The sequence below is a fragment of the Labeo rohita genome, chromosome 22 (genome assembly GCF_022985175.1).
Source record: "Labeo rohita strain BAU-BD-2019 chromosome 22, IGBB_LRoh.1.0, whole genome shotgun sequence".
Classification (NCBI taxonomy): Eukaryota; Metazoa; Chordata; class Actinopteri; order Cypriniformes; family Cyprinidae; genus Labeo; species Labeo rohita.
The window spans coordinates 8,305,576-8,331,272 of record NC_066890.1 but is presented as its reverse complement, the minus strand read 5'-3'; the positions used below and the strand labels follow the sequence as shown (position 1 = coordinate 8,331,272).

Below are 25,697 nucleotides of genomic sequence, written 5' to 3'. Positions count from 1 at the left end.
GTGAATCATTTGATTCAGATTTGGAGTTTGGTGCGTGGATTGTGAATCATTTGATTCAGATGAGGAATTTGGAATGCAGATCATGAATCATTTGATTAAAATCAACATTTCGGAGCACAGATTTTTTTATTTAGACCAGAACCTTGGAGCGCAGATCACGAATCATTTGATTCAGATCGGGATTCCGGATTGCGAATCATTTGATTTACTTTGCCTTTTCGAATGATGGATCGTGAATCATTCGATTTAGATAGGAACCTGGGAGCGGGTTCGTGAATGTTTTGATTCAGATCACGATTTCAGGGCCTGGATTGCGAATCATTTGATTCAGATCAGGATTTCGGTGCATGGATCGCAAATCATTTGATTCAGATTTGAACCACATGAATCATGTGATTCAGATCGGGATTCTGGATTGCGAATCATTTGATTTAGATTGGCATTTCAAGCAGTTTTGTGGATGTTTTGATTCAGATAACGATTTCGGGGCCCGGATAGCGAATCATTTGATTCATATCTGGAGTTTGGTGCGTGGATTGTGGATCATTTGATTCAGATCGGGAGCTCGGAGCGTAGATCACAAATCCTTTGATTTTGATCTGAAATTTTGTGCATGGATCGCGAATCATTTGATTCAGTTTGGGATTTCAGAGCATGGAAACGCAAATCATTTAATTTAAAATGGAACTTTGAAGTGGGTTCATTAACCTTTTGATTCGGATCAGAATTTCGGGTTGCGGATCGTCAATCATTTGATTCAGATCGGGACTTCGGAGCGCGGATCACATCAAACCATTAAGGCAGTATAGTTATAAAAACAAAACAGAAAAAACAAAGAAAGAAACAAAGAAAGAAAGAAAGAATACACAGACACAAATTTGTATTTTATTATAGTTTTATAGTTTTTGTTTTTCTTATAGTAAAAGTGTTTTTTTGTTTTGAATCCATGTTTGAATACCATGTTTAATTTTAATGGTTAGTGTATGGTTAATTTGTGGTTCCCATGGTTTAACTATAGTAACAAATTTTTTTCCCCCCACACAGGATAAATATAGAGATGCAGTTTTCACTGCTTTATGATGAACAGAACTTAGGATAGTTTCCATGTACTTGTCTATCAACTTTGAATAAAGAACAGAGAGGTTTAGAGCCAGATTTTTGTTTACGTATGTGAAATAATCTATGTATCTATCTATCTATGACGGCTGATCCGATCAACAGTGTTGTATGATAGACAGATCCTGGCAGACAGACAGACAGCTGTGCACTGGAGTGTGTTTTTGTAGCAGCTCTTTGTGCAGATGCGGCTCTGAGTGTTTGTATGGGGACTGGAAAACTCTGCGCAAACCCACGCGCTGAGGGAATGGAAGGAGTTCGAGCAGATACAAAGCTCTGATTGAGACAAACACAAGCTCTAACTGAGCCTCAGTGAAATGTCAGACTGGCATCGATGATTTTCCACAGCCAGACCCAAACACTCACCGCGGCCCACTTCACGGGCCAAAATATCGCCCTCCAAAATATTCGGTGTGCCTCACGGTAAAGAGCGAGAGATTAATTTTCTTATGCAATTAATGGGATGAAATGAATCTTGGGCTGATAGTTGAGGCACAAAGAAAGAAAGAGAATGAGCAGATCCTCAGGCGAGAGAAGATTGTCAATCTGTTCTGACGTAAAAAGACCTTTACTGAGACGAGAAAATGGCAGAGTGGAAATATTAGACCAGAAGCAAGGAATAAAATGACATTTTCATTATTCCTTTCTTCTGCTCAGAGAACAAAACCCAGAGAATCAGACAGAAACAGCCGAGATCATTCAGGTTCATGCGCCCTTAAGAACATCAGCTTTACGACGATTAGCGTGACAAAAGCAGCAGAACTCATTGATTTTCGGAGAGAGATGGAGACTGGAGGCGACGTGAGTGACAGCGACCGTTAGCGATGTGACAGAGTTTAACTTCATGCAAATCAACCGCGGCTGCAACCTGATCCTGCAGTCGAGTAATAACACAGAGACCTCACACCACTGATCAGTGTCTGCATGAAGGCATGCATAACTGCATTACTCAACTCATCATAAATTAACACAGTAATGCACTGATGCAACATTGCACTGCTTGCTTGCAGGGTAGAGATGATGATGCATTTAAAGTGTGAGATCAGCATACCTTCACTTAACAAATGTTGCTTCTGATTTTACTGCAGTGCACAGCATCTGAAATAGATCACACCACTGATGATTCCTGGGAAGTTGAAGTACTGTAAATATGCTACAAAACTGCATGCTTGCAAGAAATGCATGTGTGGAGTAAGAACATATAAGGTACCTGAAAGGTTTCAAACATACAAGCACAGTTCAGTTAAATTATCTATTCTATCACTCCATATCTCTATATATACAACGATTTCTCAAAAATGTAAGATTGTCTTCAGTAGTATGAGATGACTGGATGCTTTCAACTGATTTCCTGTTGAACTGTCAGCAACTGAATGTTTAATGTTTCCATCTAACATGTATTTTGAGCTGCAGCTCGTCATATTAATGGAGTGTTTCACTAGTTAGCAGTAAACCAGTTACCACACCTCAATATGGAGCAGATTTGTGTTGGCTGTTATCTTTGGAATGGAATTATGGATATTATATTTGTAAACATCATACTTGTTTCGCTTGTTTCAGTTAATGTCATAATGTTCATTTCGGGACTTCAGTGCTGTTTCTCAAATCATTTGATTCATTTCGGGACTTTGGAGTGCGAATTGCGAATCATTCGCCGGGACTTAGTGCGGTTTTAAAAACTGATTCACAAATGTTACCAGACTAAAGTCTTTCTTAGGAAATATAAGCCTGACATTGAAGTGAACTACATTTTTTGGCATTCTTCTGAAGAAGACTTCGTTCATTTGTTTTGGCAGTGCACCCACACAGAGAAATTCTCGAATCGTGAATCATTTGATTCATTTTGGGACTTCAGTGCTGTTTTGTGAATCATCTGAATCATTTCGGGACTTCGAACCGCAAATCGCAAATCATTTGATTCATTTCGGGACTTTGGTGCGGTTTGCGAATCATTTAATTCATTTCGGGACTTTGGAGCGCTGATTGCGAATCAGATTCAGATCGGAACTTAGGTGCGGTTCGCGAATCATTTGAATCTTTTCAGGGCTTCGGAGCGAAAATCGCGAATTGTTTGATTCATTTTGGGACTTTGGACGGTTCTCGAATCATTTGATCCATTTCGGGACTTGTGCGGTTCGCGAATCATTTAATTCATTTCGGGACTTCGGAGCGCTGATTGCGAATCAGATTCAGATTGGAACTTAGGTGCAGTTCGCGAATCATTTGAATCTTTTCGGGACTTCGGAACGCAAATTGCGAATCGTTTATTCGTTTCGGGACTTTGGTGCAGTTCATGAATCATTTAATTCATTTCGGGACTTCGGAGCGTTGATTGCGAATCATTTGATTCAGATCGGAACTTCAGTGCGGTTCGCAAATCATTTGAATCTTTTCGGGACTTCGGAGCGCGAATCGCGAATCATTTGATACAGATCCGGACTTCGGTGTGTTTCACGAATCATTTAATTCATTTCGGGACTTCGGAGCGCAAATCGCGATTCATTTGATTCAGATCGGGACCAGGGGCGGATCCACCAGGGTGGCACGGGGCCGCAACAGCCACCCTAAGAAAAAGCTGTGCCACACCAGAATTATCACAGAATAAAATATAAATGTAAGCAGTGTTTCATGTGCTACTTTTCAGCAGCAGCGATGACAGCGTAATGCAAAATAATGGCAAAAAACACATCTTTCAATAAAATGTGCACGATAGTTGCACGCGCACGCAGCGCGCCCAGTGTATTTCGTTAACTTCATTAATAAATGACTCTTATGAACCGGTTCTTTTTGAGTCAAAAACACAAAACGCGGCCCAGTTCACTAACGAATTGTTTTACATTTGTTCGTGAATCAGATAATTACTGCTTCTCGCTAACTCAGAAATCCTCCGAGACATCTGATCCCGCCCGGATATGTCTGAGATTCATCGCGTAATTGTTTGGTCCGATTCTCTGACCGCTCGCACAACGTTCATCATGGATATACTGTAGGCATTTTTGCCGTTTCCAATGAAACAATAATAGCATGAAATCAATAAGAAGATGCGGATCATGGAAAGTAATAGCAGAGTTCGGTAAACTTCTGGTCGTATTGAGTTTTCTCGATTGTTAACACAATGTAACTGATGTTAGTTACTTATATTCCCAAACTATTCATTCAGTGCTAAAAACAAAGACACATTTCTCAAAAAGTTCAACAATAAGTAAGTTAAACATTAAGTAGCAAAACTGATGACACACCAATCAGAATCTCTGCATCCAACAACGGAGAGAGAACGAATCATTTACATGGGTATTATGTTGTATACTGTAATAGACATTGAGTTGCAAATGAATTCCTAATAAGAGTTTTTGTTAGTGTTACTGATCTCATTAGTGTTCACTGGGCAGGAGAGTCATCGCTGTATTTGAATTGTGTGTAATCATTTAAGAATACCTGTAATAACTAGATTAAGACTTAGATCTTAAGACTTGTTTAAAAACATAAATAGTTTGGTCAGTTACAGATGTTTGCTAAAGTGTTGCTAGTTGGTTGCTAGGATATTCTGGGTGGTTGCTAGGCTCATGCTATGCAGTTGCTGGGGTGTTGTTAGAGTAGATGGTAGAAAGTGTGTTGTGGGTGATTACAGACATTCCCACCTCTGTTAATAACAGAAAATCAAACATTGTTTCCAAAACTGATCCAGTTTCAGTGTTTTGATATTACAATATTTCCTTAATGTTAGGAAATTAACATTAAATCATCAACATTAACATCTTAAACTTGCAGTAAAATGTGGTTTATACCATCTAAGTAGTAATTTAATAGAATCGCATGTCGTCTTTAGTGATACAAGCTCAGAAACATTTACTGTATAACCTGTTGAAGTTTTATATTGTTTATTGACTTGGTGCCATGATGGATATTGAAATGTTATTTATTTTTAATTTTAAACAGTATAGATGATTACTTAATGGTAATGCAATATTTGTGAACACAACTGTGTATGTCAGACTATAAATCCCCAAAAACTATGCATGGGGGCTTTCTTTGGAGTTGCCACCCCTCATAGACCCCATGCCACCCCTTTGCCACCCTAAAAATTATTTTCTAGATCCGCCCCTGATCGGGACTTCACGGCGGTTCGCGGTTCATTTTATTCATTTCGGGACTTAGGAGCGCGAATTGCAAATCATTTGATTTAGATCAGGACTTCAGTGCGGTTTGTGAATCATTTAATTTAAAGAGACAAGAGAGAAAAAAAAGAAAGAAAGAAAGCACACAAATACAAATCCCTAAAGAAAATTAACAATGGTTTTATTATAGTAAAAGTGCCATGTTGCTGATCAAGAACCAGATTAAACCAGCATCAAAACCTACCTACCAGCATATGCTGTTTTTGTCAACAGGGTAGTAACCATGTTTTGTTTGTTTGTTTGTTTGTTTCTTTTGTATAACCACAGTTTTACTACAAATACCATGATTAAACTATGGTTCAGGTGTGTTTGATTAGGGTTGGAGCTAAACTCTGCAGGACAGTGGCCCTCCAGGACCGAAGTTGCCCATCCCTGCCTTAAGAGGACACATAGGATGAATACAGAGATGCAGTTTTCAATGCTTCAGGATGAACAGAGCTTTGAATTCCCATGACTCTGTGTGGTTCAGTGGTTCAAGAGACAAAAACAGCAACTCACTTCAATGTCTGACTTACATCCATAAGCTATCAGTGAAATGTGGATGAGCTCATGAATCTGTTGTTTGATCTCTTCATATTTAAGGAGAGGATTACAGATTCATTAATTGTTCTGTGTCTGAAGCTCAGGGTTTGTTAGTGAACACTGATGAGTCAGTGAGACTCGGTGATGAAGATGTGGCCGATCTGTGACTGATTCCGGTGTGTGGATCATGATGAACAACCACTGCAGTGCAGAAGTTCATAAACACACACAGATCTCACAAATCAGCATCTACACACGCCCCAAACCCTGACAAACGGCCGACGGCGGCGAGGCGTTAATCACGCGCCAGAGGAACGCATTAAAGAGCCGAGCGCTCGACTCTAATCAGGATTCCGGCCGCCGTCGAGCCGCAATTTTCCAGCTGAAGAGAGCCGAGCGGCGATAAGAGCTCGCGGCGGGTCGCAGGATAAGAGACGGAGCGGTGCATTATGGGATGAGAGCGGCAGTGTGGAGGGTCAATTAGATCATCGGCGCTCACGGTGGGCGGACGGGAAGATCGACTCTAACGCTCGTTTGGGCCTGAGAAGGTTTGAGATAATTAACGCTACAGACTGTCACACACACTCGAACAGCAGCAGCAGACTACAGCTCATTCACATTTGTTTAAACGTGTGATTTCTCTCTGAATCGTGTCACATGATGGCAGAGTAACAGAGCTGTGAGCCGCTTCATGTTGAGGTCAGTACATAAGGTGTTTGTCTCCATGTTCAGTGAAGATCAGGAGTGTCAGGTCAAGTAGAAGTCGTCACACGGGTCCATGATGAAGATGAGCTCACACACAATAGCTCCTCATCGTCAGTGAATGAGAGACGGTAATGAGAGTCACAGGGGGCACACGAGAAACGGCACAACAAAACACTCCAGAGCAGCTGGAGATTCAGTCTGAGCTCAGAAAAACAGCTGAAGATCCCACAGACGCACATGAAAGGAGGAACCGACGCCTCAGCAGCACCACAGTCTCATCAGACGACGCACTCACAACCAGCTGATGCTGCAATGTTTCGAGTCTGACACTATAAAAACTGAAGATCTGTTTCCCACATACAAATATCAGAATATGTGTGGAACATCATCAGGTGATCACACAAACACAGATTATCACTAGGCTGGCTTGAGAAAGGTTCGAATCATGCTAACAACATGCTAGTAACTTGCTAATCATGCTAGTAACTGGCTTATCATATTAGAAAGATACTGGCAAAATGCTAGTAACATGCTTATCATGATAGAAACATGCTAGCAACTTGTTAATCATGCTAACAACATGTTAGTAACATGCTAATCATGATAGAAACATGCTAGTAACTTGCTAATCATGTTAACAACACACCAGTGACTTGCTAATCATGCTAGGAACATGCTAGCAACAACTTCAATGCTAATTGTGTTAATGACATGATAATTGTGCTACAAACATGCTAGCAAAATGCTAATCATGTTAGAAACATCCTAGAAACATGGTAGTAACTAATAATGCTAACAGCATGCTAGTAACTAATTACGTTAACAACACACTAGTAACATGCTAATCTTGCTAGAAACTTGCTAGTAACTTGTTAATCATGCTAACAACATGCTAACAATTTGCTAATCATGTTAGTAACTTGATTATTTTGTTAAAAAAACATTCTAACAAAATGTTAGTAACATGCAAATCATGCAAGAAACATGCTAGTAACTTGTTAATCATGCTAACGACATGCTAGTCATTTTAGAAACATGATTAACAAGATGCTAACTACATGGTAGTCATGCTAGCAACATGCTAACTATATGCTAGTCATGGTAGAAACATGTTAACAACATGTTAATTATGGCTAGCAACATGCTAGCCACATGCTAATCATGCTAGCAAAATGCTAACAACATTCCAATCCTGTTACACAACTTGCTAACCATGCTACGGACATGTTAGCAACATGCTAATTTCATGCTAATCATGTTAAAAATGTGTTTGCATTGATAATCAGGCTACACACATGCTACCAACATGCTAATCATGTTAGAAACATTCTAGAAACATGCTAACTGCATGCTAATCATGCTAATAACTTTCAAACTATGTTACAAACATGCTAACATCAGGTTAATCATGTTAAAACAACCTAGCAACATGCTAATCACACGAGCAACATGCTAGTAACTTGCAAATCATGCTAACAGCATGCTAGTAACTTGCTAATTATGCTAACAACATGCTAAGAAAGTGTAAATCATGGTAGGAACATGCTAACTATATGCTAGTCGTGGTAGAAACATGTTAACAAAATGTTAATTATGCTAGCAACATGCTAGCCACATGCTAATAATGCTAGCAACATTCTAATCAGGTTAGAAACATGTTAACAACTTGTTAATCATGCTACAAACATGTTAGCAACATGCTAACTTCAATCCAATCATGTTAGAATATGTTAATAACATGATAATCATGCTATGAACATGTTAACAACATGCTAATCATGTTAGAAACATTCTAGAAACATGCTAATCATGCTAATAACATGCAAACTATGTTACAAACATGTTAACATCAGGCTAATCATGTTAAAAACATCCTAGCAACATGTTAATCATGTTAGCAACATGCTAGTAACATGCAAATCATGGTAACAGCATGCTAGTAACTTGCTAATTACGCTAACAACATGCTAAGAACATGCAAATCATGGTAGGACCATGCTAGCAACATGTTAACTTAATGCTAATCATGCTAACAACATGTTAATCATGGTACAAACATGTTAGCAACAAGCTAATCATGTTAGAAAAATCCTAGCAACATGCTAATGATGCTAACAACATACTAACTATATGCTAGTCATGGTAGAAACATGTTAACAACATGCTAGCAACATGCTAGCAACATTGTAATCCCATTATAAACATGTTAACAACATGCTAATACCTTGCTAATCATTGCTAGAAACATGTTATCAACATCTTTGTCTTGACAGACATTTTTAGTCTATTTATTAGAGAAATATAACACACTGTGGGAAACTTGTGGAAGTCCAACTTTCTCTCTCTCTATACGTTCGTCTCTGCGCTGGTTGTCATTACTTGTCATTAGCTCAACCCTCTCTCATCCCATTATGTTGCTATGGCAAAGGTCCAGCTGCTGCCTGTTGTCATAGAGATAAATCACAGTGCGTTGAGGGGGGGTTTAGGCATTAAGAGTTTTGCATATGCAAATCACACACAGAGTGTGCAGGTCAAACTGACCCGGAGTAAAGAGTTAATCTGTAAACCACACACAGTCTGAACTCAAACAGCAGTTCACCTTTACGAGGACAAACCAGCGTCTGTGAGCTCCAGCTCCTCCAAACGCAACTCCTTTAGTTTTGGCGATCGCTGTGCTGAATGTTATAAACATCACATGTGTTAAATTGAATTACTTTCCATCACAGTATGTTTAAAGCAGAAGTTTCTGGAGTTTGTGGATGATTGAGCGTCCTCTCTTGCGCTCTATATAAGAGGAATATTTCTGAGCCTCATGAATTTATAATTGCGAGATATTTTTACAGCGCTGGCTTATGGGACGCGTCTGATCCAAATGCAGGCTTCAGATTTCACCAAGACTTTCCAAAATGAAGTTCAGCCACAGATCTGATTTCAGTCGGTTTATTCACATTTCTGCAATATAAACAGCGACATGAGCGACTAAACACATCTCTAGACTACTTCACTTTTTCATAAACCACTGAAACATCAGTTTGGTAACACTTAAATTGCAATACATCTACGTTTTTTTCAGAACAAAGAGATATTTTTCATTGCGATTCTGTAGTGATGATGAACATTGTGTGATTGTTTTGTCATATGTTGCACGCAAACAGACTGCGGAAAGAAAGTAGTCATAAAATCTAAAATGGTAATACATTTACATTTGAAATATACAGTAACACTTACGCTTCAAATTTACATCAATTTCTCAATCATGTGAAAGGACTGAATCGGCTGAAACAGGATTCTCTGGAAAAAGTCATGACATTTCCGTCATTCAGGGATACATTATATACACGTTACACGATTGAGTTACATGAGCGTTACAGTCCCGTGACATCACTAACCCTTTGATCTTCAAATTATAAATGTTGCTCGAGGTCACACTGCACGCTGAACTGAGAACGGTGGGCGTGTCTGTCAGTCAAACCCAGGCGTGGATGTCCCGCCTCCAGCCCAAGCCCCGCCCTTTATACCGCGCTTCGGCGATTGGCTGAAAATATAAGAGAAGGTGAAGCCGCCTGAGAAGAGCGCAGAATGTTGCCGCAGCAACCACGACCAGCGGAGACATCATGACAAAACCCAGGATGATGAGGGCAGAGCAGCTGTTGTCGTCAAGGTAACGGCAGAAAGCAGCCTGTGAAGCCACAACCTGTAGAAACAGAACCTGAACATCAGAATATTGTGTGTCTGTGGGCATATCTGTGTTTCGTGGGTGTATGCAAGTGTCTGTGGGTGTATGCGTGTTTTTGTGGGTGTTTGTGGGCATATACATTAGGGCTGTCAAACGGTACTGGGTTCGGTACTTTTGGTACTGAAATTTTAAAAAACGTCCATTTCCCGCTCACACAGCGGATCCATCTATATGCAGATGTATTAGGGATCCACTGACACACGTGGCTTTCAAATGCTCCCACTGGGCTTATTTGTGAGCGCTCGGAGAAGCGTCATGTCTGTCGAGCGCGTGAACACTATGGCCAATCAGCACTGTTTAAAAATCGGCTCAACAGCGCTCACATGTAAGCGGGAAATGGACGTTTTTAAAATTTCGGTACCAAAAGTGTTTGTGGGCTTATCTGTGTATTTGTGGGTGTATGCATGTTTTTGCAGGTGTTTGTGGGCGTATGTGTGTTTTGTTTTATTTTTGCGGGTGTTTGTTAGCATATGCGCGTTTATGGGCATATCTGTGTGTTTGTGGGTGTATGCGGGTGTTTGTGGGCGTATGTGTGGGGTTTTTTTTTGCTTTTTTTGCGTGTGTTTGTTGGCATATGCGTGTTTGTGGGTGTATGCGGGTGTTTGAGGGCTTATGTGGGTGTTTGAGGGCGTATGCGTGTGTTTGTGGGTGTATGAATGGTTTTGCAGGTGTTTGTGGGTATATGTGTGTTTTTGTGGGTGTTTGTGGACTACAAGGGTGTTTGTGGGCGTATGTGTGTTTTGTTTTATTTTTGCGGGTGTTTGTTAGCATATGCGCGTTTATGGGCATATCTGTGTGTTTGTGGGTGTATGCGGGTGTTTGTGGGCGTATGTGTGGGTTTTTTTTTTGCTTTTTTTGCGTGTGTTTGTTGGCATATGCGTGTTTGTGGGTGTATGCGGGTGTTTGAGGGCTTATGTGGGTGTTTGAGGGCGTATGCGTGTGTTTGTGGGTGTATGAATGGTTTTGCAGGTGTTTGTGGGTATATGTGTGTTTTTGTGGGTGTTTGTGGACTACAAGGGTGTTTGTGGGCGTATGTGTGTTTTGTTTTATTTTTGCGGGTGTTTGTTAGCATATGCGCGTTTATGGGCATATCTGTGTGTTTGTGGGTGTATGCGGGTGTTTGTGGGCGTATGTGTGGGGTTTTTTTTGCTTTTTTTGCGTGTGTTTGTTGGCATATGCGTGTTTGTGGGTGTATGCGGGTGTTTGAGGGCTTATGTGGGTGTTTGAGGGCGTATGCGTGTGTTTGTGGGTGTATGAATGGTTTTGCAGGTGTTTGTGGGTATATGTGTGTTTTTGTGGGTGTTTGTGGACTACAAGGGTGTTTGTGGGCGTATGCGAGTGTTTGTGGGTGTATGCGTGTTTGAGGGCATATGCATGTGTTTGTGGGTATGTGTCTGTTTTGCAGGTGCTTGTTGGCGTGTGTGCTTTTTTATGTGGGTGTTTGTTGGCATATCTGTGTGTTTGTGGGTGTATGTGGGTGTTTGTGAGTGTGTGTGTTTTTTTTGTGGGTCTTTGCTGGCATATGCGTGTTGGTGGGCATATATGTGTTTGTCGGTGTATGCGCGTGTTTTTGGGGGGTACACATGTTTTTGCGGGTGTTTGTGGGCGTATGTGTGGGGTTTTTTTGCGGGTGTTTGTGGGTGTATGTGTGTTTTTGCGGGTGTTTGTGGGCGTATATGTGTTATGTTTTGTTTTTTGCAGGTGTTTGTTGGCATATGCATGTTTGTGGGCATATGTGTGGATTTTGTGGATGTTTGTGGACTACAAGGGTGTTTGTGGGCTTATCTGTGTGTTTGTGGGTGTATGTCTGTTTTTGCAGGTGTTTGTTGGTGTATGTGTGTGTTTTTTTTATGTGGGTGTTTGTTGGCATATCTGTGTTTGTGGGTGTATGCAGGTGTTTGTGTGTGTATGTGTTTTTTTTGTGAGTGTTTGCTGGCATATGTGTTTTTGTGGGTGTTTGTTGGCATATGCATGTTGGTGGGCATATCTGTGTTTGTGGGTATATGCATGTGTTTGTGGGCATATCTGTGTGTTTGTGGGTGTATGCATGTGTTTGTGGGCATATCTGTGGGTTTGTGGGTGTATGTGGGCTTATCTGTGTGTTTATGGGCATATATGTACTTTTGCGTGTGTTTGAGGGCGTGTTTGTGGGCATATCTGTGTGTTTGTATGCAGGTGTTTGAGGGTGTATGTGGGCTTATCTGTGTTTTTGTGGGCGTATGCGTGCTTTTGCTGGTGTTTGGGTGCATCTGTGCTTTAGGCGTAGGTGTATGTTTGTGGGCATATGTGGGTGTTTGAGGATGTATACGAGTGTTTGTGAGCGTATGCATGCTTTGGTTGGTGTTTGTGGGTGTATATGTGCTTTTGTGGGTGTTTGTGGGCGTATCTATATTTTTGTGGGTGTATATGGGCATAGCTGTGTGTTTGTAGGCGTATACATGTGTTTGTGGGTGTATGTGGGTTTCTGCTGGCATATCTGTGTGTTTGTGGGTCCATGCATGTGCTTGTGGGCATATCGCGTTTTGCGGGCGTATGTAGGTATATGTGCACATGTGTGTTGTTTGAGGGCATATATGTGTGTTTGTGGGTGAATATGTGTGCTTACGGGTGTCCGCGTGTGTTTGTGGGAGTATCTACCCGTGAGTGGCACAGGAAACCGGCGTACAGCAGCAGGGCGGCGGGCAGCAGAATGAGGCTAAAGATCAGGAACATCAGCCCCACACAAACCAGCAACAGCAGGACGTTCCACAGCAGCAGCACCAGCGTCCAGAGCACACACCCGCAGTGACCCCGCCGGGCCCCCCAAACCCCACCATCACACTGAGCCGGAGGAGGCGGCAGCATCCGGATCCCGTCACCCACATCAAAGTCTTCATCGCCTCCACCATCATCTAAAAGGACCGTCATACCACACATCCTAAACACACACAAATGCATTAAAAAATTGAATATGATATATTAAGTATAATTATAAATATTTAATATGCATACATTATTGAAGCCAATTTGAATTGACAGGATTCACATGCATCAGTTTCCAAGGCTGACTGTTCACACCGCAGACTTTGTTTTTGGAAGTAATGAAATTAAAATCTAGTATCTAGCTATAGACTATGCATACATACACATTTTAATCACAGATTAATGTGGTTTGGTTTGGAGTCGTAAAATCTGATGAGATTTCTTTTGCAGACGGCAAACAACCAAACAGATATGAGTCAGATACATCACTAAATATGACAATAAAGCGGTTAAATGCCTTCAGAGGAGAGAAGAATATCAGATATGAAATAAAAGCCCTTTAATAAAACACAGTCAAACAAAAGAGGCAGAGACACAGACAGAGAGGGAATATAGCCTGGGGTGCTTTTAGTTTTATGGAAATGAAGATGATTATAGTGAACTGAATGTTCTGTTTCATCTTCATGAAACACAAACACAATACAACATAACACAAATACATAATTCATACATCTTTTCCAAGCTTTGACTTCAGGGCGTTACCTTAAGAAAAGTCATAAAATATGAGATCAGAACAAAGTCTGCCTTTACTAGATGAAGCATTCACTGATTTCATCATTAAAGTAAACACTATATTGCAGTATAAACAATATATTCCAATATAAACACTAAGCTTTTCCATGATATTATAACCTGTCGATGTTTATACACGAGAAACTCGATTCATTGAATGATGGGTCGATTATTTTCAGCTCAATTCATCTTCCTCCAGTCAGTCCGGACAGTTCCCAGAACAAACACTTGGCAATCAGAGCAGAGCTGAATAAACTAAACAGACCGTGTCTGTTTTCAACCTACTGAGCTAGTCCGCATTTTTCGCGCGCTTCACTTCAACGGCTTTTTGGCGCGTTCCGAGTCAACGGCATTTCGCGCCCAAGATTCTCACTAACTATTGAGACACAGCCCAGGTCTGTTTGGACCCGCATGTTCTCTGGATCGGAATAATTGCTAATAATGACAGAATCGTGTGAATAAGTAATAAGGACAAAAACAATCTCTTTACAGGATGAACTTTTCAGTGTCTTACCTGCTGTGGAGCTGCAGAGATTTTATTCCGTTATCCAGAGGATACAAACATCACACTGACAGAGAGAGAGAGAGAGAGAGAGAGAGAGAGAGAGACGGGCTGAGGTCTGTCTGAGGACGTGGGTCGAACTAAAATTGCTTGAAAGGTTCACTTTTTTTTTTCAAAATCCCATAGAGTAAAATCAATGTTATGAAGCTTTAATAATTCTTCTTTGTTGAATTTATCATTGTCCTGACAGAGGTGACATATAAAGTTAATGTCAAATTTTACCGTAGAAACAGTAACTGTGGATTATTAGGTGCGGTACTGTTAAGTAAACTGTGGTAAATGTTTGACAATCGTGGAGGTTTACACGTCTGTACATCATTATTGTCCTTAAATCCATCTGGATTACTCAGGGCTTTAGTTTAACTCGAAGGAAAATAAACTCTCAAGGAAAAACAAGACGAAGACTCTTGCCGCCTTCGCAAAAACGTAATTATCAGTGTGGAAACTCACGATTTTCTCAGTCGTGACTTTTTAAACTGGCTGTGTGGCAGCTAATTACTAATGGTGGAAGCTAATTAGTGCTGATCACAAATCGCCAAGTGCAGTCTAGTTAGTAAGCATGTTGTGTGCAGCTGTTGAAGAAGCTTGACAGGAAATGCACCTCATTATTCAGTTTGTAGACTAGCCTAGCTAGACATCTATAGTCTAATAAGCAAAAAATAAATAAAAAATGAGTCAACTGTTTCCACTAATTTTTTATACATCAAGAATTAGTTTAATTACAACATTTTACCCCAGACAGACAGAAAACTGAAGTATAACTTTGCCTTTCGGCAGCATGTCTCTCACTGACATGATTAATCAAAGATGAGCTGATAATGAAATTGATGAGCTCCATTCCTTCCCAGAGTGCTGTGCTGAAGAGATAAAGGGACGCATCCGCTCAGCTCATCAGCGATGGACAAGATAAAGCACTGGAAACAAAGCATGATGGCTAATTAAATCATTCTTGATGAGCCATTCATATATATATATATATATATATATATATATATATATATATAGTGAAAAAATTAGGTGAAAAATAATATTCAAAAAACAGTCAGAAGCTCGACGAAACACACACGTGCTCACAGCGCCACCCGCTGGTCAACACCAGTCATGACGCCATTCAGCAGCCTGACTTCACGTTTCAAGTAATATAATATGTATAAATTTGAAATGCTTGTGTGAACTCATGAAAATAAACATAATCACGTGTGTGTTTCTTAGCTTCACCACTACACAAACAACCTGTTGTTTTTCCTGTAGCCTCCGTCTGAATGTGGGTCTGAACGCGTCCCGTTTCTCTTCTGGACCCAATCAGGCTGAACGGCTGTCACGTGACCCGCCGAACGAGCTTTTCAGGACACACACACACATCGGTCACCGACGATAATCACAGACTGTCCCCGATGGTTACCATGGCAAACGCATTCGTGGACTACTTGACGTCCACATGGCCTTTTCATCTGAAAATCACTGTCGCGGTGACAGACAGACTCTACTCCACATCACACACGGCGAGCATGACCCGCGACAATTAAGGAGAAATATACATCTGCTATTACTCACAAAGCACTTACCTCGCGATAGTCAAGACAGTCCTGCTCACCAGGACATTAAAGGATGATTTCCTGCAAAGCTGCAGCAAAATTACATGTATTGTGAAAAGTGCAGTATAAATAATAGTCGTGGATCCATTTCAACAGCCTAATGAACTCTCTACATAGGCAGCACACTTCTGAGAAAACATCATACTGTAGTTAAAATAGAAACTTGCAAGATTGTAAACACTCCACATGTGAATTGAGGTTGTATAGTGCAAATAAGTGTAAATATAGATAAAATGTAGAAAAATATTAATCAAAAATATTGTAAAAATAAAATCTGAATACTGCAAATACTGCTACAAAATGCTTTTGAATGCAACGCTACCATGGTCTTTTAGTGCCACGTTAAAAAATGTAAAAAACATAAATATTTAATATTACGAGATTATAATATTCGTAATATTTTGAGAATAAAGCAGAAATATTTCAAGAATAATGTTGAAAATTTGAGTATAAAGTCAAAATGTTTCAAGAATAAAATCGAAATATTAATAAAGTTCAAATTACAAGAATAAAGTTGAGATATTTCAAGAATAAAATTGGAATATTATGAGAATAAAGTTAAAATTTTATGAGAATAATCTCTAAATTATGAGAATAAAGTCTAAATGTTTCAAGAATAAAATGTTGAAATGTTTTGAGAATAAAATCAAAATACTACGAGGATAAAGTTGAAATGTTTCAAGTGTAAAATCGAAATATTATGAGAATAAAGTTCAAATTACGAGAATAAAGTTGAAATATTTCAATAATAAAATCAGAATATTACAAATATTAAGTTAAAATGTTTCGAGAATAAAATCAAAATATTATGAGAATAAATTTGAAATTACGAGAATAAAGTCAAAATGTTTCAAGAATAAAATCGAAATATTAATAAAGTTCAAATTACAAAAATAAGGTTGAAATATTTCAAGAATAAAATTGGAATATTATGAGAATAACGTTAAAATGTTATGAGAATAAACTCTAAATTATGAAAATAAAGTCGAAATGTTTCAAGAATAAAGTTGGAATATTATGAGAATAACGTTAAAATGTTATGAGAATAAACTCTAAATTATGAAAATAAAGTCGAAATGTTTCAAGAATAAAGTTGAAATGTTTTGAGAATAAAATCAAAATATTAAGAGGATAAAGTTGAAATGTTTCAAGTATAAAATGTAAATATTATGAGAACAAAGTTCAAATATTTGAAGAATAAAATTGGAATATTATGAGAATAAAGTTAAAATGTTATGAGAATAAAGTCTAAATGTTTGAAGAATAAATTCTAAATATTATGACAATAAAGTTCAAATTACGAGAATAAAGTTGAAATATTTCAATAATAAAATCAGAATATTACAAATATTAAGTTAAAATGTTTCGAGAATAAAATCGAAATATTACGAGAATAAATTTAAAATGTTTCGAGAATAAATTTGAAATTACGAGAATAAAGTTGAAATGTTTCAAGAATAAAGTAATGAAAAGTGGAGTGTAAATAATACAGATGCAGCTCCATTTCAGAAGGCTGCTGAACTGTCTACATAGGCAGCACACTTCTAAGAAACCAACATACTGTGGTTAAAAAGGAAATTTTAAACACTCTAGATGGGGAATGAGTTTGCATAGCGTAAGCGTAAATATACTTAAAAATGTGGAAAAATATTAGTCAAAAATTTAGTAAAAACTAAAGTCATTTCTTTTTTGGGGGTGTTTTTGCATTTTTCTTAATAGGACAGTGAAGATATGACAGGACGCAAGTGGAAGAGACAGGAGGCAGGATCGGGAAAGGTCTCCGAGGCGGGATTCGAACTCGGGACACCTGAAGCGTGAATTAGCTGAAATAAGGTAAATTAGGATGCATGTTGTTGCTGTTTACTTTTACTGTCTGAAATGTCCCCTACACAGTGACAGAGACATATACAACTGTAAGCATTAAAGAATAAATCTTCAGACACAGAGGTGATTTCACATTTTATTGTGATTAAACAATATTACATGAGTGACACACAGTCTGACTGTACGTGTTCCTGCAGGCTACATTACAGATATATAGATCTGGACGTGTGTGCGAATGCGTCAGTAATATATAGTTTAGTGTGTGTGCGTGTGTGTGTGTGCGCATTTATTCACAGAGCTGACTGAAGCTTCAGTGATTGTGATAAAGTCTTGATTAGTGTCGTGATCTCTATGTGAAAAAGTGCTTTAGACAGACAGAGAGGGAGACGGGGAGTTCAGTAGGCTGGAAAGCGTAACGTGCGCGCGTGCGTGCGCGCATCAGCCGGCCTCGGGCGCGTGTACGTCTAAATGCGCGTCGGCGTGCATGTGAGCGTGCTGCGTGTGCGTGGCGTCCGACAGCGACGGCGTCTCCAGCGCTCCCTCTGACGGGTACAGCTGCAGCAGCGCCCCCTCCTGGCTGCTCTCTTTACTGCACGACTGGCAGCTGCAGTGGAGGATGCGCTCCACTAACTTATCCACGCGCGGGGCTTCGTCGCTGCCCGAGCAGTCCAGAGTCACCTGTAGACACATACGCACACCGTCAGTTTGATTTGATCACAACACTCATTCAAAACATGCTGCAATGCAGTAACGCAACAAGTGACAAACAATCTTTTCAATGTTAAAGTGATTTGCAGCAACAGTGCAAGCAAGTGTCGCTGCTGCAGCGATGCAATATACAAATACACAGCAGTGCAGGAAAACCACAGAGGTCAAACCTGAGCCGCAACGCCTCTTGAAACCTTAAGTACTGCAAACACTGCTACAAAATGCTTTTGAATACTACAACAGCGTTTTAGTGCCACTTTAAAAATATCTAAAATTATGAGATGAAGTTGAATGAGAATGAATTATGAGAATGAATTCGAAATATTTGCATTTATAAGTAGAAATTTTGAGAATAAAGCTGAAATGTTTCGAGAATAAAGTCAAAATGGTTTGAGAATAAAATCGAAATGTTTTGGGAATAAAGTAGAAATTACGAGAAAAGTTGAAATTATGAATCGGAAAGACGAATGACTTACATGCCCCTTAAACTGAAGTGTAGTTTATTCTCATAGTATTTCGACTTTATTCTTGAATCATTTTGACTTTGTTCTCGTATCATTCAAACTTTATTCTTGGAATATTCAGACTTTATTCACATAGTATTTTGACTTTATTCTCGTAATATTTCAACTTTAATCTCAACTTTATTCTCTTGTAATTTGATTTAATTCTTGTAATATTTTAACTTTATTCTTTTGTATTTTCAACTTTATTCTCGAAATATTTCAACTTTATTGTAGTATTTTGACTTTATTCTCACAATATTTCAGCTTCATTCTCAACTTTATTCTCTTGTATTTTGATTTTATTCTTGTAATATTTCAACTTTATTATTTTGTATTTGAACTTTATTCTCGTAGTATTTCAACTTTATTCTCAACTTTATTCTTTTATATTTCGACTTTATTCTCATAGTATTTCAACTTTATTGTTGTAGTATTTCAACTTTATTCTCAACTTTATTCTCTAAATATTTTCGACTTTATTCTCAAAATATTTCAACTTAATTCTCGTAGTACTTTGACTTTATTGTCATAATATTTTAACTTTCTTCTCAACTTTATTCTCTTGTATTTTGACTATTCTCGTAATATTTCAACTTTACTGTCGTGGTATTTCGACTTTATTCTCAAAATATTTTGACTTTATTCTTGTAATATTTCAACTTTATTTTCGTAGTATTTCAACTTTACTCTCAAAATATTTTTACTTTATTCTCATAATATTTCAACTTTATTCTCATAGTATTTCGACTTTATACTTGTAATATTTCGACTGTATTCTCATGATATTTCGATTTCATTCTCAGAATTTCAACTTTATCCTTGAAATATTTCAACTGTATTGCCGTAGTATTTTGACTTTATTTTTGTAGTATTTTGATTATACTATTTCGACTTTTTTTATTATAATATTTCGACTTTATTCTCAACTTTATTCTCAACTTTATTCTCTTGTATTTGAACTTTATTCTTGTAATATTTAAACTTTATTCTCAAAATATTTTGACTTTATTCTCGTAATATTTAAACTTTATTCTGAACTTTATTCTCGTAGTATTCGACTTTATTCTCTAAATATTTAGACTTTATTGTCGTAGTATTTCGACTTTACTTCCAATATATTTCGACTTTATTCTTGTGATATTTCGACTTTATTCTCATAATACTTCGATAATATCGACAATATTTTGAGAATAAAGTCAAAATACAACCAAAATAATGTCAAAATATTTCGACTTTATTCTCATAGTATTTCAACTTTATTCTCAACTTTATTCTCTAAATATTTTCGACTTTATTCTCAAAATATTTCAACTTAATTCTCGTAGTACTTTGACTTTATTGTCGTAATATTTTAACTTTCTTCTCAACTTTATTCTCTTGTATTTTGACTATTCTCGTAATATTTCAACTTTACTGTCGTGGTATTTCGACTTTATTCTCAAAATATTTTGACTTTATTCTCGTAATATTTCAACTTTATTTTCGTAGTATTTCAACTTTACTCTCAAAATATTTTTACTTTATTCTCGTAATATTTCGACTGTATTCTCATGATATTTCGATTTCATTCTCAGAATTTCAACTTTATCCTTGAAATATTTCAACTTTATTGCCGTAGTATTTTGACTTTATTTTTGTAGTATTTTGATTATACTATTTCGACTTTTTTTATTATAATATTTCGACTTTATTCTCAACTTTATTCTCAACTTTATTCTCTTGTATTTGAACTTTATTCTCGTAATATTTAAACTTTATTCTGAACTTTATTCTCGTAGTATTCGACTTTATTCTCTAAATATTTAGACTTTATTGTCGTAGTATTTCGACTTTACTTCCAATATATTTCGACTTCATTCTTGTGATATTTCGACTTTATTCTCATAATATTTCGATAATATCGACAATATTTTGAGAATAAAGTCAAAATACAACCAGCATAATGTCAAAATATTTCGACTTTATTCTCGTTGTATTTTGACTTTATTCTTGTAATATTTCGACTGTATTCTCATAATATTTCGATATCATTCTCAGAATTTCAACTTTATTCTTGAAATATTATGATTCTAATTTAAAAAAATTTTAACATGCCACTAAAACGCCGTCATACAGCACTGTTGACTAACATGCTGTGATGTGGTAATGTGGCAAGCAGGAGACAATCTTTTCTACTTCAAGGAAAGCAATCTGCAGCAACAAAGAAACCGAAGGACATTAATTTGAGTGAAAGATTGAAGATTTGCGCTGTGAGTTTAGTGAGTGTTGCTGCTGCAGTGAAGCATTATGCAAATACACAGCAGTGTGATCAAACCAAAGAGGTCATAAGTGTGCCATAATGGCCAAAAACTGTGACAAAATGCTTGAGATGTTCCTTATTTGCAACTCACTTTGGATAAAAGCGTCTGCTAAATGAATATATGTAAATGAAATGCAAATGAGGAGAAAAACATGTCTGTTTCATAAGTTAAGAGTCCTTTCATGTTAATGCACTACTTGGAAAAAAGTTGTCAGAATATACTTCTGAGTGTCCATCCGTACAGAAATAATGATGTTGTTAAGTGGACTCGCTAAACGGCTAAACACTGACTGTGGGTAAAACTCACTATAAACCAACAACACACCTTCAGATCAGCAACTCTCATGGAAAAAATGACATTCGGTTGCTTTGTTGCTGCGAACGTTCCCCTAAGCTATTTTAAGGGGAAAATCTCTATGGTCTAAAATGAAAGCCAAACATGTTCTGATTGGCCGTGATTTTGTTTTTCTTGAAATTACGCTGGAAAGCCGCACGGCGTCTGGTCGGGACGCTGTGTAACGTTAGTCTAAAGTTTGTCTACGGTAAGCGAGTGTTGGTGCTGCGGGTCAGATCGGGTTGCTGTCACATTACTGCAGGTCTTTGTCAACACAAGCCCGAGTCTGTTTTATTTACCAAACGTGAACTGCTTTCTATTAAAGCCAGATTGTATAAAAGAACATAATAAGTAGCAGAGAGCGGCCCCTTTGAGTCAGCGGCTAACGCTACGAGAGCTCTCGCAAACAGAACATGATGTTTCTGCGTAAATACAGCAAGACCTTTTCAAGTCGAACCGAACCCTCAACATTCCTCGTGCGTCAGAACGTTCGGTTATCGTCAATACAACCGTTCTCGGATCCCGACGGGTGAGAAAGAGGGCAAACAAAGAGATTATTTTCATGTGTCGATATCGCCGTTCTGCCGGCGGTCAAACATTCCCGTCTTCTGCCAGGCAAAGCAAAATAAACTCCAACGCTAGAGGGCGGCCAGAGCTGAAGCCCGCCGCGAAATACTGTAAATACACAAAATCAACACGCGCTCACGCGTGACAGTTAAAACACGCCGTGTTCTCTGCGCAAGACGGATGAGTGTGTTTGTTGTCTTTCAACATGCCTCATAAAGACTCAGTCAACCTTCTCGGCGAGTCCATCAATCACTGCGCTGGATGTTAAATAGGTATTGCGGTTTGCTCGCAGCTCTCGCTTGCTACAGCGCACCACACGACAAGACACGCGGCATGCGGCCGGACGCATTCATCACTCCGGCTGAAAGAGTATCTGCGCGTGACGTGTTCTCGAACGCACATCGACGTGTGTTGATTTTAAGGATTCGATGTCATGCCAGAGAATCACACAAAACAACCCACAAATCACTGGGATCACAGTATTACTGCAGTTTAGATTACTGCATAAGTCAATTTACATGCAATGTTTTTGCTGTTTTCACTATTGCAGCACAAATACGAGCAGAATATTTATGAAGTTTGCAATCGTCAAGTTGCAGTTTTTAATACTGCAGCACAAATGTTTTCATTTACTCTAAACATTTCTGAAGTTTCCCATCTATTACAGCAAAGTGCAGTATTTCTGCTGTTTTCACAAATGATGCACAAATATGATCATTTAGTTGCAATATTTGTGTAGCAATTTTCACTATTGTTACAAAGTGACAATTTGGACACAGTATTTCTGCAGCTAGTGTAGCACAAATATGACAATTTAAAAATCTGAAATTTAGACATCTGCAATCTGCAATTTCACTACTGCAGAAAAAGTATGACAATTTAATTGCAGTATTTACTGAAGCACACATTTTATCGTTCACTCACAAGATTTCTTAAGTTTGTATTTTTCACTGTTGCAACAAAAGTGACAATTTGGACACAGTATTTTTGTAACTGTCATTATTGTAGCACAAATATGACAATTTGGACGCAACATTTTAGCGGTTTTCACTACTGTAGCACAAGTATTATCATTTACTCGCAGTATTTCTTCAGTTTGCCATTTGCGCAATTGCCACAATACTGACAATCTGGACAGTATTTCTGCAGTTTTCACTGCAGTTTATCATTTACTCGCAATTTATTTATTTTTTAATAATTTACTTGCAGTTTATCATTTACTCAGAGTATTTCTGTAGGTTATCATTTGCGCTATTGCAACAAAAGTGACAAATTGGACGCAGTGTTTTTGCAGGTTTTTTTACTATTGCAGCACAAACGTTATCGTTCACTCACTGTATGTTTGTATTTTTCACTATTGCAACAAAAGTGACAGTTCGGATGCAGTATTTCTGCCGTTTTCACGACTGACGACTGTTATCATTTACTCTAAACATTTCTGAAGTTTCCCATCTATTGCAGGAAAAGTGCAGTGCTTCTGCTGTTTATACAACTGCTGCACAAATATGATCATTTAGTTGCAATATTTGTGAAGTTTACCATTTTCACTATTGTTACAAAGTGACAATTTGGATGCAGTACTTTTGATGCTGTTACTATTGCAACACAAATATGACAATTTAAAAATCTGCAATTCAGACATGTGCAATATGTAATTTCACTATTGCAAAACAAATATGACAATTTAATTGCAGTATTTTTGCAGTTTTCACTACTGCAGCACAAATACTATAATTTATTCTCAATATTTCTATCATTTCAGCTTGAGTGTGTATATTTGGGAGCGACATATCTGCTACTTTCACAGTTGCACTGTACCGTACGCTGTGGTTTGGTGTGAAGATTTTAAAGCCCCGCTCATAAAAGTGTTCGCAGTTCACCCAGCGAGTTTAACGCTGACACACTCACCACCTCCCACTGCGTCTGCGCCGGCATGCAGGAGTCGCAATGGACCAGAGACTCGGTGGATTGTGGGAAGGTGTTGGGCACACTGTAGCTGAAACACTGACCCAGACAGGCCCTGAAAAACACAAGGCAGCACTGTTAGAACACACACGACAATCGTGCCGCTCGACTACGGCAGGATTTAATCGCTGAATGTTTGTTTTGGTCAAACGAACACAGAGAAACATTCAAGAATTCCCCAAACCGGACAACAGCGTGTGCGTGTGACCTGTTTTGGATGGATCGTGGCGTGCAGCCCGTGTGTCCGACGATCTGCGTGATGTTTTTGGCTTCGCACCAGGCGCTTTTGTCGGGGAAGAGCGCGAGGCGGTTGATGTGAGCGTGCGGAGCCGCGCCGCACAACTCCAGCAGCAAACACGCCAGCAGAACGCGCGGCCACATCGCGGAAACCTGAAAACACATCGTTAAATAATCAGAAATCAAAGCTCAGAGGAATGCGCCCGCCGCTTTTCTAAACCTCATTTATCTTGTTTTATTAGCACGCCGCTCTCCGCCGAGCGTTCTGGACTCGCTCTGGCCGGTTTCGCACCGACGGAGAGCAATCAACTCTTCGCATGGCCAGAAACTGGCGCACAATCACAGAACGAGACACAGGAACAATGTGGTTCACTCGGTCCAGAACACCAGAGAGAGAGAGAGAGAGAGAGAGAGACAGGCAGAGAGAGAGAGACAGACTCTGATACCACCTGACTCTAATAAAGCATGCGTCTTAAATGCCTCCTCTGTTTTATGCCAAAGCGAACAGGCGCAGTTAAAACAGCACGTCCGCAAGAAGCCAAAAGCTCCGCTTTCATAAATAAAAACACTCCCGGCGGATCCCATATTCCATTTCAAAGAGAAACCAGGAGAGAGAGAGACAAACACAAATAGTCTCTTTTGCTTACGTGACATTAAAACTACTTCTCGACTTCTCAAACTTCAAGAACAAGTCGGTTATCATGACCCGATGAAGGCAAACACTTCTACAGAGTTCAGTGAGGAGATCCGACACAAACTTACGGTTTCTCGAGCGTCTCTGTGTCTGATGTCCCGCTGACGGATCTCATATGGTGATTAACGGACGGTTCGCCCTGTTATGACCTGCTGGAGTTAAACAATTACATCACCAACACACACACACACACGCACGAGAGTCAGAAGAAACGTGATGTGTCGGTCCGTGTCTTTCAAACACACAGCCAGCGGAGCCGTTCGCTGCAGTCGCTGCCCAGCGCCGAGTGCGTGTGTGTGTGTGCGTGCGTGTGTGTTTTGGGGGCGGGTCAGACGCGAGGTGTGTGTGTGTGTGTAGGCGGGCAGATGATGATGCTGGTGGATTTGGCAGGTCAGAATCTCCTGCAATCTGATCTGAATCTTCACCAGCATCCAGAACAAACTCAAACTCTCAGTATGTGATCCCTGTCTCATGGTTTTAAAGTGATCCGAGCCTCCGAGAGGACAAAACCACCATGTTTCTGCCGTCTGATACCATCGCAGCACTTTGAAAAAGAGGCCTTTATTGAGTTTCAAACGGAATTATAACTTAAAACACTTTTCGCACTTTCACTCTTCG

At 38.9% G+C, this 25,697-nt stretch overlaps 2 protein-coding genes across 4 annotated transcripts; both read right to left on the bottom strand.

Annotated features, from left to right (window-relative positions):
* Window positions 1–9,442: 9,442 nt before the first annotated feature.
* Window positions 9,443–14,465, bottom strand: LOC127153793 (transmembrane protein 88B). 3 transcript variants are annotated; one of them, XM_051095039.1, is made up of 3 exons: window positions 14,303–14,465; window positions 12,892–13,171; window positions 9,443–10,212 (listed from the first exon to the last, which is right to left on the bottom strand). In XM_051095039.1, the coding sequence occupies exons 2-3, from the start codon at window positions 13,168–13,170 to the stop codon at window positions 9,985–9,987; spliced, it is 507 nt and encodes a 168-aa protein (XP_050950996.1). In that variant the 5' UTR covers window position 13,171; window positions 14,303–14,465; the 3' UTR covers window positions 9,443–9,984. The 3 variants fall into 3 exon arrangements, with proteins under 3 accessions (XP_050950996.1, XP_050950997.1, XP_050950994.1); XM_051095040.1 differs by lacking the exon at window positions 14,303–14,465 and adding an exon at window positions 13,759–13,844; XM_051095037.1 differs by lacking the exon at window positions 14,303–14,465 and adding an exon at window positions 13,727–13,754.
* A 3,427-nt stretch (window positions 14,466–17,892) lies between these two features.
* Window positions 17,893–25,392, bottom strand: nbl1 (NBL1, DAN family BMP antagonist). The gene is made up of 4 exons (XM_051095306.1): window positions 25,148–25,392; window positions 24,357–24,538; window positions 24,092–24,203; window positions 17,893–18,447 (listed from the first exon to the last, which is right to left on the bottom strand). Exons 2-4 carry the CDS (start codon window positions 24,527–24,529, stop codon window positions 18,208–18,210), a joined length of 525 nt encoding a protein of 174 aa, XP_050951263.1. The 5' UTR covers window positions 24,530–24,538; window positions 25,148–25,392; the 3' UTR covers window positions 17,893–18,207.
* Between the last annotated feature and the right edge of the window lie 305 nt (window positions 25,393–25,697).

Bases quoted from the DNA above. Each gene is read 5' to 3' on its own strand.
- LOC127153793 (XM_051095037.1), bottom strand. The intron at 10,213-12,891 runs GTAGATACTCCC...CTGTTTCTACAG, and splicing joins GTTTCCTGTGCCACTCACGG to GTTGTGGCTTCACAGGCTGC.
- nbl1 (XM_051095306.1), bottom strand. From the start codon at position 24,529: ATGTGGCCGCGCGTTCTGCTGGCGTGTTTGCTGCTGGAGTTGTGCGGC. The intron at 24,204-24,356 runs GTCACACGCACA...TGTGTTTTTCAG, and splicing joins CCACGATCCATCCAAAACAG to GGCCTGTCTGGGTCAGTGTT. The intron at 18,448-24,091 runs GTGAGTGTGTCA...ATGTGTCTACAG, and splicing joins CGCAGACGCAGTGGGAGGTG to GTGACTCTGGACTGCTCGGG.